The sequence below is a fragment of the Schistocerca piceifrons genome, chromosome 3 (assembly GCF_021461385.2).
Source record: "Schistocerca piceifrons isolate TAMUIC-IGC-003096 chromosome 3, iqSchPice1.1, whole genome shotgun sequence".
NCBI classification, from domain to species: Eukaryota; Metazoa; Arthropoda; class Insecta; order Orthoptera; family Acrididae; genus Schistocerca; species Schistocerca piceifrons.
The window spans coordinates 864,012,305-864,029,683 of record NC_060140.1 but is presented as its reverse complement, the minus strand read 5'-3'; the positions used below and the strand labels follow the sequence as shown (position 1 = coordinate 864,029,683).

The 17,379-nt window shown below is 39.3% G+C and overlaps 1 protein-coding gene across 1 annotated transcript in view; it reads left to right on the top strand.

Moving 5' to 3' along the window:
- LOC124787916 (WASH complex subunit 5) overlaps positions 1-17,379 on the top strand; it is a 198,557-nt gene that overhangs the window by 114,170 nt on the left and 67,008 nt on the right. Inside the window, 1 exon segment of the mRNA XM_047254903.1 lies at positions 242-424. Within this exon segment, the coding sequence (XP_047110859.1) occupies positions 242-424 (183 nt within the window).

Sequence of the window (17,379 nt, the reverse complement as noted above, 5' to 3'; positions counted from 1 at the left end):
AATATTGTGTTACATCATACTAGATAGTAATATGTCTTTGTTAAAGCTAATTGCATTTCATTTCGGTTGTATTTGGGCAGGATGCACATGTACAGTTGTATGGTCCTTTATATCATATCTGCAAAGTGATTATTATTTTATAGTTCCTTCTCCTTTCAAAGAAAATGTTCTTAGAATTTTAAGTTAATGGTCATTGATGGAGAGTTTGCTGAATGTTGATAATCTACTTTTACTTTGTCAGGTTGCACGCTTAACACATGCTGTTTCAGTCTTCACAGAAGGTATTCTAAAAATGAAAAGTACTTTAGTTGGTATTATCCGTGTGGATCCAAAACAGTTACTGGAAGATGGCATTCGCAAAGAACTTGTTAAACAAATAGCTACTGCACTCAACACATTACTGGTTTTCAACCAGAAAAGTAAGGTTAGTGTAAACAGATTCTATGAATTCTGTTACAGTAAGATCTAAATTTTTATAATGCTGTTGACATCTTGTTCCCCATCAGATAAACTAGTATTTTTCGAATTGCTGGTAGATGTGTGAAAATCTTTTCATTCAGTACCTCTTGTTACCTAACATTAATTGTAACTGGCTCGATAATTTCATAGGCAAGACACAGCATATTATCCTGTATAGAGAGTCAGGTATAGTCGCTAGAGTAATGCTGTACTTGGTATGAGCCAGAGCGGAGCTATAGGACAATTATTGTTCATGCTATACATTAATGATTTGATAGATACTAAATATGAGTCTCACTACGGTAATGGAAAGTCTTTGTAGAATGTAAATAGAAATAACTTAGGAGTAAAAGTAACAACTTGCTGCACAGTAGAGCTGTTGAATCTTCAGAAGCCAAATAAACAAGACTGATAACTTTGCTAGCCTTCAGCTGAATCTGTTTTTTGAGCTAGACTACACTTACACACACATACATACGCCCATCAGCCTGTGCGAAAATAAGTTCTTAGGCTGGAGGAATACAATGTAATACATTTCTTGAAGCATAAATGTTATGTAGCCTTTGACTACTACATTAATGGCTCCTAACCTTAGTTAGTAATTCATGCCACACAGTTGATACTAATGATGTGCCAAGATATAACGTGGAACAGTCACATAGTTGTAAGTGAATCAAATTGTAGGCAACAATTCCTTGATAGGATAATGTGTGCCACCAATTTTTCTATAAAAAAGATTGCATGCAAAACATTTGTATGGCCCATAGATGGGAATACTGTTCAAGTGTAGGTGTACTGACATCTGGCTTATGCAAAGAAGGGCAGTACAAATCATCAAAAACATATTAGACTGATAGGAGAATGTCACAGAAACAGTAAAAAAACTCTTGACTGGCAGACACACAATGAAAGACACTGTACATCTCACAAGAACTGATTCAAAGCTCAAAAATCTTATTTTCAGATCAGAAAGTATTAATATACCTTGGTCCCCTAAGTATTGATCCTGTAGACGCCATGGAGATAAAACTAGGAAAATAACAGCTCAGTCAGAAACTTGACAAGCAGTCATTCTTCCCATGCTACACCTGTTGTTTCTCCACTATAGTCACTTCATGTCCCACTAAAACTTGATGTGTAATTTTTGTAATTGCTACAGTATTGTATTCTACTCACCTTCATACTTGTACGGGGTGATTATAATTAAAGTTAAATTTTCAAAACACAGTAGAAATAACACCACTTGTCAGATTGATGTCAAATTGCAACGTAATATTATCGGAGAAGGGGGAAAATGTATGGGATAAGAAAAAAAAATTGTGTGAAAATTGATCAATAGATGGCATTGTATGTATCAGAATATGTAAATGTAAACACCTGTCATGTGCACGACCCATTGAAGTTGGTATAAACATGCTGGGTACAAGGCTTTTCCTCCTTTAGCATCTGCAACGTTCGCCATGATGTCGCAATTGAGGATTGTGCTCTGCTTGTAAAGCTGTATTACGAGAATGATGACTGTGAACACGTCGCACTGCAGAAGTTCTGGACACTGAAGGGTCTGAAAAAAGGCGTCGGTCCGATGACTGCCGTGGGTCTGGAGAAGATGATTCAGAAATTCGAAAAGATGGGTTCTTTTTGTGTGCAACCTGGTAGAGGGAGGAAACGAATTGATTCAACATCACTGGAAGCAGTGGCCACAGCAGTCCAGGAGGAGATGAAGTGGTGGTGTGCAAATTGGTAGTGCACGGAGAATTGCCCGAACATTGGACATACCCATGAGCACGGTACATAAAATCCTATGAAACATCCTTTTTTGCTATCCATTCAAAATTATCCATGTGCACGAGTTGCTTCCTGTTGACATGATTTCTTACTTGCATGGAAGTTGAAAATGATTAGCCACGGAAGATTTTGTGGACAGACAAAGCCCACCTCCATCTGACAGGTTATGTCAGTATACAGAATTGTCAAATATGGGCAATGGAAAATCCACACGCAAATCAACCTGTAGTGTCACCGCCAGACACCACACTTGCTAGGTGGTAGCTTAAATCGGCCGCGGTCCATTTAGTACATGTCGGACCCGCGTGTCGCCACTGTGTGATCGCAGACCGAGCGCCACCACAAGGCAGGTCTCGAGATACGGACGAGCACTCGCCCCAGTTGTACGGACGACATTGCTAGCGACAATACGGACGAAGCCTTCCTCTCATTTGCCGAGAGACAGTTAGAATAGCCTTCTGCTAAGTCCATGGCTACGACCTAGCAAGGCGCCATTAGCCTTACCTAGTTTGAGAGTTATCGTATAAATGTCTCAAGAAGAACGTTGTAAACCAACAAAGAATAAAGTTAAGTATATTCCAAAGCTACGTATTTTCTTTATAGCAGTCATAACGCATCCTGTTCCAGACTTGACGCCAGTCGGCGTGTGTGTACGCGTGCCTTTCGGCTCCCTTCTCAGTGTGGCGTAGCTAGCTTGTTACGCCACAACACAACCAGTACCACTTCATCCTGAAAAGTTCATTGTGTGGTGCGGGTTTATGGTATCATTTATCATAGGGCCATTTTTTTTTTTTTTTTTTTTTTTTTTTTGAAGCGACACGTGCTTCCAGTCCTGTTACCTATAACGTCACTGGTAAGTGCTAGGAGTATCTTTTGTGCAACTGCATCATTCCAGCTCTCCAGCAGCGTGGATGTGTGGATGGGTTCATTTTTATGCAAGACAGAGCACCTCTGCATGTTGCAAATCCAGTTAAGCAGCTGATGAAGTGCCATTTTGGAAATGCTAGAATTACCAGCTGCCATTCCATACAACCTGACTGTCCCGTTCACCGGATCTTAATCTGTGTGACTTATGGCTGTGGAGCTATTGGAAAGATGTTGTGTTCAGTGTTCCGATTGCATTGAAGGCAGGCATTGCATAACACATTCTAAACGTGTCCCCGGAAACACTTCTATGAGTTGTGGAACATGCTGTTCCTCAGTTTTAACCTGTTGCAGAAAATGGCAGAAAACGGTGGACAGCGTACTGAACATGTTTTACGCCAGTCAAACAGAAATTAATAATATGATTTGATTTTTATTAATGCTATTTATGCGGTTTTTGGCCTCAGGACAATTAAAAACTTATTTTTCCCATCCGTTGTGACGTGACCTAGCCGTGGTGGATGGGATTACGTAACTAACAGTATCACACCTGTACACCCATGCACACTGAGTAGTACAGTTTGTTTAATGTCAGATGTACACCATAGGCATTGTTGTATCATTCATTTGTCATTTGTAGTCAACTATTATTAAATTATGATGCTTACAGTGCCATCTATTGCTGCATTTTGTAATTATTTATTTTTCTTCTGCCATACGTTTTCCCTCTTTTCTGATAACATTCCATTGCAATTTGACATCATTCTGACCAGTGGTGTTATTTCCACAGTGGTTTGAAAGTTTAATTTTTATTGTAATCACCCTGTACAATAGTTGTGTTCCAGCATTGCGAAAGCAGGGCCTGTGGCTTTAATGCTCAACACTTTGGGTGGGGGTCTCATGGGGAGCAGTAATTACCTGGGGACTGACTAAAATTTGTGATTTTTTTTGGAGGTTATAACTTGTGTGTTGAATTCTGTAGTTGGAAATTGAAAGCATTTTTAAGTTTATTCGACTACCTACTTTAAACATGTTTATTTTGGTATGGCTGGGATTACATTAAACTCCAATTTAATAGTATTTGCTGCAGAAAAAAAAATGAAAAGGAGTTCTAGTGTTACACTATTTTCAGATGACTTATAATGTGAACCTTCATTAAATACTTCATTTTCATGTTCTGGAGACTTGTGAGGGACTTAGCAAACCATTTGCCCGAAACATTTCTCCTCTTCACTGCACTTTTTGAACACAAAATCAACACAAAAATGCACTAAAGCATGAAACAGAGAGAAGTTGATTGTCAGTTAATGCCTACAAAGCAAGGGACAACAATAAAGACTTCAAAAATAATGATTATTTTCTTCAGTGATGCTGCTACCATCATTAGCCATCACAGCAGAAACAATGAGATCTGCATACCTCACAGAAATTTGTGGGAGTCATAAATATGTGTTCGAGAACATGGAAAATGATAGTAATGATATGACGTAAATTATTTCCGCTGCACATTCCAATTACTACAATAGCCATAGTTTTATGTCTGTTGTACACTAAGTGTTAAATTCAATATAATGAAAAGGATTGTTGCTACGCACCATATAGTGGACACGCTGAGTTGCAGGAAGTTAGCCTTCAGCCAAGAAGGCCTTTATCAAAAACAGACAGCATACACACACACACACACACACACACACACAAACGCAACTTACACTCACATGACCACAATCTCTGGCAGCTGGAGCCAGACTTGAAGCAGCAACACATTGTGGGAGAGGCAACTGGGTGGGGGTAAGGGGGGGGGCAGGGAGGGGAAGGGATACAGGTTAGGGTTAGGAGATACTAAAGTCCTGCTGGGAGCATGCAGGGACAAGGTGGAGAGTAGGACAGCTAATTGCAGTTGGGAGGTTAGATGGATGGTGGGGGAGAGAGGGAGGTAGTGGAAATACAGAAAAGTAAAAAGACTGGGTATGTTGGTGGAATGACGGCTGTGTAGTGCTGGAATGGGAACAGGGAAGGGCTAGATGGGTAAGGACAATGACTAATGGAAGTTGAAGCGAAGAGGGTTATGGGAACACAGGATAGATTGCAGGGAAATTTTCCACCTGTGCAATTCAGAAAAGCTGGTGATGGTCTGAAGGATCCAGATGGCACAGTCTGTGAAGCAGTCATTGAAATGAAAGACATCATCGCAGGGGGCATGCTCAGCAACAGGGTGGTCCAGTTGTTTCCCGGCCACAGTTTGTTGGTGGTCATTTATGTGGACAGACAGCTTATTGGTTAACATGTCCATGTAGAAATCAGCACAGTGGTTTGAGCTTAGCTTGTAGGTCACTTAACTGGTTTCACAGGTAGCCATGTCTTTTATGGGATAGGTGAAGTTTGTGACTGGACTGGAGTAGGTGGTGGTCTAGTACAGGTAAGTGAGCTATGAGGCAATGGGTTGGGGGGTAGGAGTTTTGTAAGGATGGATGAGGATAATGTGTAGATTTGGTGGGTGATGGAATACCACTGTGGAAGGAGTGGGAAGGATAATGGGTGGTAACCTCCTGGCCTCAACCTTCGTCAGTCATTGGACTTACCCATCTAGCCCCTTCCCTGTTCCCATTCCAGCACTACACAACCCTCATTCCACGAACGCACTCAGTTTTTTTCCTTCTCTCCTTTTTTGCTCCCCTGCCCTCACTCTAACCTCCCAACTTCAGCTAGCTGCCCTTCTCTCCACCCCACCCTTGCACACTTCCAGCTGCACTTTACTGTCCCCCCAGCCCCACCCTGTGTCCCTACCCCTCTCCTGTCCAGCCTCCTCTTTTCCACCCCATTGCCTCTCTCATAATGTGCTGCTGCTCACAGTCTGGCTCCAGCTGCCAGAGACTGCGGTCAAATGTGTGTGTGTGTGTGTGTGTGTGTGTGTGTGTGTGTGTGTGTGTGGGCGCGTGCGCACTGTCTGCTTTTGACAAAGGCCTTGTTGGCTAAAAGCTAACTTTCCAATAGTCTTTTTGTTGTGCCTTTCTGCGACTCGGCGTGTCTGCTATATGGTGAGTAGCAACTATTCTTTTCATTATATTGTTACACTCCATCCTGGATTATCCACTGTTTAAGTGTTAAATTCATTACATGATATGCAGATGCACATTTAAAATTTGGGATGTGACAGTAACTTGAATTGACAAGTATAATTCCCACTCCTAATTCCGTATTGTCGTGTGAAAAGACATTGCTGCAGACATGCAGTGTCACCAAATACTACTACTACTACTACTACTACTAATAATAATAATAATAACAACAATAATAGTAATAATAATAATAATAACAGCACTTGAATCACATTTAGAACTGCTGCATGTCTCCTTAACAGATAAAGTGATGTTCACCACATTACAGAATAGAAGTGAAATATTCTGTGACAAGTATCCAAATGCTTTCATGTATAGCAAAGAATTTGGGGTGTTGCAATTAGATAACAAGAATGTGCACCTCCAGCTGTGCAACTGTGTGGGATGAGGTGGCATTGGAATGTAGTTAACCTTGATACTTCTGGAACTACCAAACATCCTTTCATCTTTGTCTGCTTTGCTTTACTTTTGAGCCTTAGCTTTAGAGGAGCTGTAGAGGACATTGTTGAGTAATTGTGCAATGATAATGGTTGACTTAGAAAAATGGCACCACATTAACTTGAATAGTGTGCGTACTGCATTGTGAATTAAAAAAAAAAAAAAAAAAAAAAAAAAAGGATATATACAGGATTTTTGAGCGTCTTTAAAAAGCCAGGAGAACCTGAGAATTTGACTTTTAAGTATTAATTTTATATATTTTAACAATGTAGGAAAACATAGATTGCTTCTTACTGTAAAGAAGACACGTTAAGTTGCAGACAGGCACAATTAAAAGACACTTACGTGAAGCTTTTGTGCCACAGCCTTCATCAGCAAAAGGGAACCAGAGAAACACACACCATTCATAGACACAAACAAGCTCAGGCCAGAATGCCAATGGAATTCTGGCCTGAGCTGCTGGAGTTGGCGGTCATGTGTGTGTGAGGTTTGCTTGCTTGTTTATATGAATGGTGTGTGTTCTGTATTTGCTGATGAAAGCTGTGGCTTCTTTGTGTAACTGTCTTTTAGTTGTGCCTGTCATTAATTTAACGTGTCTTCTTTATGGTAAGTAACAATCTATCTTTTCCTACATTGTTGATATTCCTATGTGGAGTTTCCATTGTTTTATATATTGTATATTAATGTGTAGGACTTTATTATTTTGAAGAGGAAATAAATTTATTATGTAGGCAATACTTTATGACATCTCTTCTACAAACACAGTGCAACACATCCGATTAATTTTACTTTTTTGCTTAATGTTCTTCATTTTTGGTAAACTTCCATTATCAGACTGGTGATAGCTCCTGCTGCAATATGCAGTACAAAAGCTATGTGCACTTAACATAAACATGGTATGTTAAACATGTATAAACACCAGGTCAAGTTCTCCAGTATTATAAAACAGCAGGATTACAGCACAAGATGATGTCACAACAAACAGCATCGTGTTGGGGGGCTTAACTTCATAATTGCAAATGGTAACATTTTTTGTTATTTGCCACTGCGTGTAGTCCATAGTCTTCTTTTTTTTTGCAGCTGGACTTAGTTGATTGATAGCTGTTTACTGTAAAAAAGGTAACTCATAGAATATTGTTTGAGTTTAAACAAAATTTAGGGTTAAGTGTATTGTTAATTATGTTACAAAAGTTGTGTTGTAGTCTGCAAAATTAATGTTAGGAAATTTTAATAGCCTTTAATTTCTCATTGCCTTATGTATTGATTTTTAAGAATGTTTTAATGCAAATTAAAATGCTCACATGATAATAGACATGCAGGGAGAAATCATTAAATTAATTTTTTGAAGCTGATACACAGTGTAGGAATGCTTTATGCATTTAAAACAAGAGAGTTTTTTTGCATGGAAAGATGAAAAAAAATCCAATTATTTTGAACTGTTTAAAATAAATAAAATACTATATTTAAACAATTAGGTGCCTTCACACTGGCAACAAACACCAATAAACTGAGTTTGCTGTATATTATACACTTTCTAAAATTATAGATATAATCCACTTTATGAGTTGGAGTATCCTTGGATTCGAGCTGATCCAAAATCTGAAACCTCTGTATATTGTAGACGGTGCCATAAAAGTACAGATGTAGGATCGATGGGAGGAACCGCCCTCTGGAGTGATACTAAATCAAATCAGCACAAGCAGTATCTTGATGTTGTTGTTGTTGTTGTTGTTGTTGTTGTGGTCTTCAGTCCTGAGACTGGTTTGATGCAACTCTCCATGCTGCTCTATCCTGTGCAAATTTCTTCATCTCCCAGTACTTACTGCAACCTACGTCCTTCTGAATCTGCTTAGTGTATTCATCTCTTGGTCTCCCTCTATGATTTTTACCCTCCACACTGCCCTCCAATGCTAAATTTGTGATCCCTTGATGCCTCAGAACATGTCCTACCAACCGGTCCCTTCTTCTTGTCGAGTTGTGCCACAAACTCCTCTTCTCCCCAATTCTATTCAATACCTCCTCATTAGTTATGTGATCTACCCATCTAATCTTCAGCATTCTTCTGTAGCACCACATTTCAAAAGCTTCTATTCTCTACTTGTCCAAACTATTTATCGTCATCTTGATACTATAACAAAAATGTGAAATTAAGCTATTTTTCCAATAGTCTTCCTTAAAACAGGAGAGCATTGCAGAAAATAGTGTTATTGGTGAGATATTTTAGAAAACATAATTTTTATTGAATTTATCCGACAAGCGTGTACAAGGTACATTGTTCCAAAATATATATTTTTCCTAGAAGGCAGAGAATCGTTAGTGACAGCACAGGTATCCAACTCTCAACAAGGAAGCACGTCTGAAGCACCGGCACCAGCCATAATCTCAGGAAGTGGACTCAAAAATTTGCAAGCAGAAATAGTGTGGTGTTTGACTGCAGTTGAAAGACATTTCTATTTTCTAAGTGCAGCAGACACTGCTGAAAATTTGAAAGCTGTGTTCCCTTATAGTGAATTTGCAACAAAAACAGAATTAAAAAAGGACAAATTAGTACAAGGGTGGTTTGAAAAGTTCTCAGAATCACCACGTGAGGGCAGCACTAGTGCAACGAGTTGTTTACAATATTCATTGGACTGTTGCTTGTAAACACGTGCCACATCAGTGCTCCTGGAGGAGAGCTGTGGCGGTGACATGGCTCTGTTGTTCCTGCATAGTGATTTGCGAAGATGGAAAAAATCGAGACTCAAGCAGTGATTAAGTATTTCGTAAAGAAAGATATGAGAGCAAAGGACATTCATGCCAATTTCCAGAATACACTGGCGGACTTTGCTCCTTCATATTCGACTGTTGCCAAATTGACAAATGAATTTAAATTTGGTCGGAAGAGCTTAGATGATGATCCACCTTGTGGTCGGCCAAGATATGTTACTACTCAAGAAATCATTGCAAAAGTGCCCAAAATGGGTATGGAGGGTCGCCAATTGAAACTGCATGGAATTACTCATGCTTGCCAGATGTCATTTGAAAGGGTATATCACATTTTAACTGAAGAACTAGAAATGAAAAAATTATCTGCAAGATGGGCGGCCGCACACATGTGCTGTCGCCGTGGCAGAATTACATGAACTATGGTATGAATTGTTGCCACACCTGTCTTATTCACCTGATATGGCTCCGTCAGACTTCCATCTCTTTCCAAAACTGAAAATTTTTCTTGGTGGACGAAGAATCACTTCAAACAAAGAATTGATAGCTGGAGTTGACAACTATTTTGCAGCCTGGAGGAAACTCATTTTCAGGATTGGGTCAAGGCACTTGAACATTGTTGGACCAAGTGCATTAATCTACAAGGAGTCTGCATTGAAAAATAAATGAAGTTTCAGTGACTTTTTTCCTATTCTGTTCCGAGAACTTTTCAAACCAACCTCATATATACCATGTACACTGAAGAGCCAAAGAAACTTGTACACCTGCCTAATATCGCATAGGTCCCCCACGAGCACACAGAAGTGCCACAACACAACATGGCATGGACGCGACTAATGTCTGAAGTAGCGCTGGAGGGAGCTGACACCATGACTCCTCCAGGACTGTTCATAAATCCGTAAGAGTATGAGGGAGTGCAGATCTCTTCTGAACAGCATGTTGTAAGGCATCTCAGATATGCTCAATGATGTTCATGTCTGTGGAGTTTGGTGGCCATTGGAAGTGTTTAAACTTAGAAGAGTGTTCCTGGAGCCACTCTGTAGCAATTCTGGATGTGGGGGGTGTCACATTGTCCTGCTGGAATTGCCCAAGTCTGTCGGAATGCACAATGGACATGAATGTATGCTGGTGATCAGACAGGATGCTTACATATGTGTCACCTGTCAGAGTCATATCTAGACTTACCACACCATTACAGAGCCTCCACGAGCTTGAATAATCCCCTGCTGACATGCAGGGTCCATGGATTCATGAGGTTGTCTCTATAACCCTACACATCCATCTGCTCGATACAATTTGAAACGAGACTCGTCCAACCAGGCAGCATGTTTGTCATCAACAGTCTGATGTTGGTGTTGAAGGACCCAGGCGAGGCATGAAGCTTTGTGTCATGCAGTCATCAAGGGTACACGAATGGACCTTCAGCTCCAAAAGCCCATATTGATGATGTTTCGTTAAATTTTTCACACACTAACACTTGTTGATGGACCAGCATTGAAATCTGCAGTAATTTGCAGAAGGGTTGCAATTCTGTCATATTGAACAATTCTCTTCAGTTGTTGTCGTTCCCGTTCTTGCAGGATCTTTTTTCAGCTGCAGAGATGTAGATTTGATGTTTTGCTGGATTCCTGATATTCACAGTACACTCATGAAATTGCCTTATGGGAAAATCCCACTTCATCACTACCTTGGAGATGCTGTGTCTCATCGCTTGTGCGCTGATTATAATACCATGTTCAAACTCACTGAAATCTTGATAGCATGCCATTGTAGCAGCAGTACCTGATCTAACAACTGCGCCAGACACTTGTTATCTTATATAGGCATTGCCGACCTCAGCTTTGTATTTTGGCTGTTTATTTATATCTGTATTTGAATGCGCATGCCTGTACCAATTTCTTTGGTTCTTCGGTGTAGTACATGGTGTATCTCCATATTTTCAAAACAGATTTTCAACAGATCTTGAAAAATGTTCTTTTATAGTTATTGAGTAGTGATGAAAGCTTAAATAACGTGTCCCAATGGCAACAAAGGGACATTCTAGTACAATATTGTGATGAGAAGCTTGGGCATGTACTGACAAAATATTATTCTTCAGTCTTTCTCAGCAGCACTAAAGCAAGTGATCAGGAAAAAGAAAAAAGAATCAGGAGAAGTTGACTTGAGAAAAAACAATTATTCAGTTGTCTATGAATGGTCCAACAGTGAACTTGAAGGTTTTGAGAGAGCTCAAATCTGACCCGAGGGATGCAAATCTTATTAGTGCTACTCTCCTTTGACATATGTAGTTCTGGCTTGCATGTGGTACATCCTGCTTTTAAAGATGGCATGATAGCTGCACAGTGGAAAATAATGGAATTTTTGATTAGTTTATATTTTCTTTGCAAAGATTCACCGTCTAGAAGAGGATACTTCATGCTGAGTACACAGTATAATGTTTTTCCTCTAAAGTTTTATTCAGTTCAGTGGATTGAAAAGGTGAGGGTAGCCCTGAGAGCAAATATAGTGCTAGGTTCCTTGAAAAACCCTCTGAACAAAATAATCATAATTTCAAAGTTGTCTCAAACACTCTGAAATATAAACTTCTCCCAGCAAAGGTATCATTTTTTATTACTGCTTGAACATTAGTTGACAGATGTGAAAATTACCGAACTATCAGTTTAATAAGTCACAGCTGCAAAATACTAACGCGAATTCTTTACAGACGAATGGAAAAACTGGTAGAAGCCGACCTCGGGGAAGATCAGTTTGGATTCCGTAGAAATGTTGGAACACGTGAGGCAATACTGACCTTACGACTTATCTTAGAAGAAAGATTAAGAAAAGGCAAACCTACGTTTCTAGCATTTGTAGACTTAGAGAAAGCTTTTGACAATGTTGACTGGAATACTCTCTTTCAAATTCTGAAGGTGGCAGGGGTAAAATACAGGGAGCGAAAGGCTATTTACAACTTGTACAGAAACCAGATGGCAGTTATAAGAGTCGAGGGGCATGAAAGGGAAGCAGTGGTTGGGAAAGGAGTGAGACAGGGTTGTAGCCTTTCCCTGATGTTATTCAATCTGTATATTGAGCAAGCAGTAAAGGAAACAAAAGAAAAATTCAGAGTAGGTATTAAAATTCATGGAGAAGAAGTAAAAACTTTGAGGTTTGCCGATGACATTGTAATTCTGTCAGAGACAGCAAAGGACTTGGAAGAGCAGTTGAACGGAATGGACATTGTCTTGAAAGGAGGATATAAGATGAACATCAACAAAAGCAAAACGAGGATAATGGAATGTAGTCAAATTAAATCGGGTGATGCTGAGGGAATTAGATTAGGAAATGAGACACTTAGAGTAGTAAAGGAGTTTTGCTATTTAGGGAGTAAAATAACCGATGATGGTCGAAGCAGAGAGGATATAAAATGTAGACTGGCAATGGCAAGGAAAGCGTTTCTCAAGAAGAGAAACTTGTTAACATCGAGTATAGATTTAAGTGTCAGGAAGTCGTTTCTGAAAGTATTTGTATGGAGTGTAGCCATGTATGGAAGTGAAACATGGACGATAACTAGTTTGGACAAGAAGAGAATAGAAGCTTTCGAAATGTGGTGCTACAGAAGAATGCTGAAGATAAGGTGGGTAGATCACGTAACTAATGAGGAGGTATTGAGTAGGATTGGGGAGAAGAGGAGTTTGTGGCACAACTTGACTAGAAGAAGGGATTGGTTGGTAGGACATGTTTTGAGGCATCGAGGGATCACAAATTTAGCATTGGAGGGCACCGTGGAGGGTAAAAATCGTAGAGGGAGACCAAGAGATGAATACACTAAGCAGATTCAGAAGGATGTAGGTTGCAGTAGGTACTGGGAGATGAAGAAGCTTGCACAGGATAGAGTAGCATGGAGAGCTGCATCAAACCAGTCTCAGGACTGAAGACCACAACAACAACATGAACATTAGTTGAACTGTTTTTGAGAAACTTTTAGACAGAGAAGCCGGTGGCACCTCTCCTTTACCGAGAACTTGCATATCTAGTAACTTCTGCAATGGTCAGAATTGTAAAGAAACATGTGTTAGAGAATAAAACTTCATTATCAAAAAGTGATCTTGCATCACATCAATGTATTTTAATTGCCAAAGAAGTTGGCTTAGGTTTTTAAACTAATCGTGCTTTGAAAGCAAGAATTTGCCAGGACTACAATGTTGCATGTTCAATATGAGTGTTGTGAGGTGTATTTGGCCACCCTTAAAATATGGTGGATAGATATCCTCTTTCTTTTGAGTTGACAAGAGCTATCTCCTGTCGTGATCCATGTATTATAGCAGAACAGCCTGCAATAGCGGAGCAGTGACTTCTGTCTTGTTTAGATATGTTAAGCACCCAGAAGCAGTGGTTCTTGGGAGCAAAAGCATACAAAATAAAGCAAAAGCACAAGGATATCGTATCTGCAATTTGCCTGGTGCAGCTGAAGCAATACAGAAATTCAATTTGGACGCACAGACTCTGGATAAATTCTGGTTTTCTTTCTTTGCAGTCTCGCCAAACCCTTGTTCAGTATCCCTTTTGTTTGTGAAGATGGTACTTATTCTTTCTCGTGAAAATATTGCTCTTGAAAAAGGGTTCTCTGTTAATTCAGACTGCTTAATATAGAATCAGCATGAGGAAAGTCTTGGTGCTTTATGGGTTGTTCACGATGCTGTACAGAATGTTGGTGGTGCGCCTAGTGTTTCAGTCTCTTAAGAGCCTAATTCACACTACACAAGATGCTCATTCAAAATATGTGGAATTTTTTAAGAAGAAGAAAGAACAGAGAAACAAGACAGTTGTGCAAGAAAGGCAAAAATGGCTACCGTATTTACTCGAGTCTAAGCCGCACTTTTTTTCCAGTTTTTGTAATCCAAAAAACCGCCTGCGGCTTAGAATCGAGTGCAAAGCAAGCAGAAGTTCTGAAAAATGTTGGTAGGTGCCGCCACAACTAATTTCTGCCGTCGAATATATGTAGCGCTACACAGGCATGCTTTGTGGGCACAAAGATACATACTGGGGCCAAAACCTCTGCGTCAGTAAATAAATTTAAAAAAAGATGAAAGACGAGGCTTTTTTTCTCTGCCCCGAGTTTCAACCCTACATTTTCATACATTATCCAATGAAGTAAATACAAATTCCGTATTGTTCATCTTCAAATGTAGCAGAATTTCAATGTACTATGAAAATCCGACTGGCAAGACTGTTTGGGGTGTTTGTCAGTATGGCCAACTCTACGTTCTGAATTTTTTCCTACCTGTGAGAAGAGATAGTTGCTAATAGGAAACTGATGAAATGTGAATCACATACAGTATTCTCTTCGCCGTAAGAATAATATGAGCATAAACATTTTGCCATGTATTCTCTCGTGTTTGCTGCTGTCTCATTTAAATCCTGTCTGTAATAAACTACGAAACTAGAGTGAGACAACAGCAAACGTGGAAGAATATACGTATCATGTCATGTTTATATTCGTATTATTCTTATGCCTAATGTGATACAGTCAGAAATGAAGTATGGCAACTGACTAGATTTTTAAATCTAAGATGACTCTAATTTCTGTGCAGAATTTGATGTACTAAAGAAGCGGCCGCAAAGATTTCCAAACGGAGAAAAATTTTCGCCTAACTCTCGTTCAGAACATGTTCTATCATACGCAGTCTATTATTTGGTTCTTGTTGATCTTTATCAAAGAAAGCAGCAGTGTATATAACAACAAATAGCAGTCTCTTGCCGTTGTTTTGCTAATGAGACGATTCCCCCCCCCCCCCCCCCTCTCTCTCTCTCTCTCTCTCTCTCTCTCTCTCTCTCTCTCTCTCTCTCTCTCTCTCTCTCTCTCTCTCTCTCTCTCTCTCTCGTAAGCGGCGGTAGCTCGCACAAAAGCAAGCCATGCCGCGAGCGGCGACAAGCCGTAAACACACACTATAAGAATGCGACAAACAATGTATGACACAGTACAGAATGCATTTTCAGCTTAGAGTGACGTAAACACCTATAACAAAGAAAACGGCACTTATCAGATCAAAGCAAAATAAGCAATCGATTCAAACCAGACGAAGCACATGAAAAAGGAAGAGTACCCGTATAAATACGGACGGAGCGCCTGATGCATAGCAAAGGTTACCTGGTAAAGCTTAACTGCTAAGCTTACGACACGAACCAAACTACTGTAGGTGTATCATTCATTCGACCTAAATTGTGTCTCATATTACAATGGACCAGCTTTGTTTCGATTTGGAGGTGTGGCCTAAAACTTTTCTCTCTCCTTGAATTTCTAGTCTCAAATTTCAGGTGTGGCTTAGATTCGGGAATTTTTTTTTCCTTTATTTTGAGTCTCATTTTTTAGGTGCGGCTTACATCCGAGTGCGGCTTAGATTCGAGTAAATACGGTACTTCAGAAGAAAAAAGAGCTAGAGATCAAAAACAAAATTTTGTACAAGAAGCAGCACCTAAAGCATCAGAAATAGATGTAGCAATTAAGGCAATGCCACGAATTTTTTATTTTATGTTTGTTTTCCAAAGCTATACTGGTATATGGTGGACATTTGTGTGAAAAACAATGAAGTCAGTGGACTAATTTAAAAATAACAACTAAACTAATGAAGAATTAAAAATTGCCATTACCTCAAAGAATAGCTTATATGTTACATTAAAAGTATAATATTTCTAAAACAGGAAGACTGTGTTGTTACTTTTATTAATATAATTCAGATAAAATTTGGATGGGAATTAATAATTTTTTGAAATTGAAGAGATAAGACTGCCTAATTTAATCATGTTTTTAACAATATGTATGCAACTATTTTTGTTTTTATAATTACTTAGATATTATGTAACAATTTGGCTTATAAGAATATTTTGATCTGCCAGATTAGTTAACTTTTTGTAGCTGGATCCTGCAAGGATTTTGACGAGGGCAAAATTTTTATCAGTGTTACTTATATTTTGTTACTAAAATAAATTACAAAGTAGGATTTCTTTGTGGCTTGTGCACTCTGGTAATAACATGTAAGTAGTAAGCTCGAATGTGCATAAACACTTTTTTGCCCTAACCTGGAAAAATCTTCTATAAGGTTCAGTGTGGCTCCAAATGTGTGTGGCAGCTGATAGGACTGTAAAATCGTCGATTGACTAACAAAATATACATCATCTTAAAAATTAGAATTAATCCATAAAAAACTTGGAACAAAAGAGGCATTTGAAATTGGTTTGGAGTAGACAGCTTGTTGAAGTATTAATGAAATTAAAAAGTTTCCAGTGGAATGTATTCAAATGTGAAAGGAGGTGTTTGACAGAAAACAGTTATCTGCAGGTCAGTAAGAGGTGAAAGATGATGAACACCCAAGTTGACCTGTGACTGCAGGAACTGAAGAAAACATTCAAAGAATTAACGAATTCTCTGCAAAGATTGGCACGTATACGATCACCAGCATAATAAACACTAACAGTGAGTCTGTAAGACAAATTTAACATGATGAATTCAACATAGCAAAAATTTATGCAAGAATAGTGCTGTCAAACAAAAAGGCAATTTGAAGAACATATGCCTTAACATCATGGGACAACTCACACAACAACCTGACTTGCTCACAAGTGTCATCAGAGCTGATGAAACATGAATTTTATAGGATGACCTAGAAAGACACTGGAAGAACCCCAGATCACTAAGAATCAAAGGTGTTCCATGTGACTGAATGGTTGCCTGGGAGTCAAACTATTACTCAGAAATACTACAAAGTAGTCATAACCCAGCTGTGGGAAAGGAAAGAGTAATGGAGAAAGGTTCACATGTGTGACAGAAAAACTCTTGGATTCTGCACCAGTACACCATTCCAACTCACTGTGCACTATCTATGAAGCAGTTTTTAATGGGGAAACACTTTCTTGTGCTCTAGCATTCTCCATATTCGCCAGATCTTGACCCTCACCTCCACCCCACTTGGTGACTTGTTCCTGCTCCTAAAAGTGAAAAATGCATTGAAGGGAACACAATTTGTCTGTGGACCAGGTA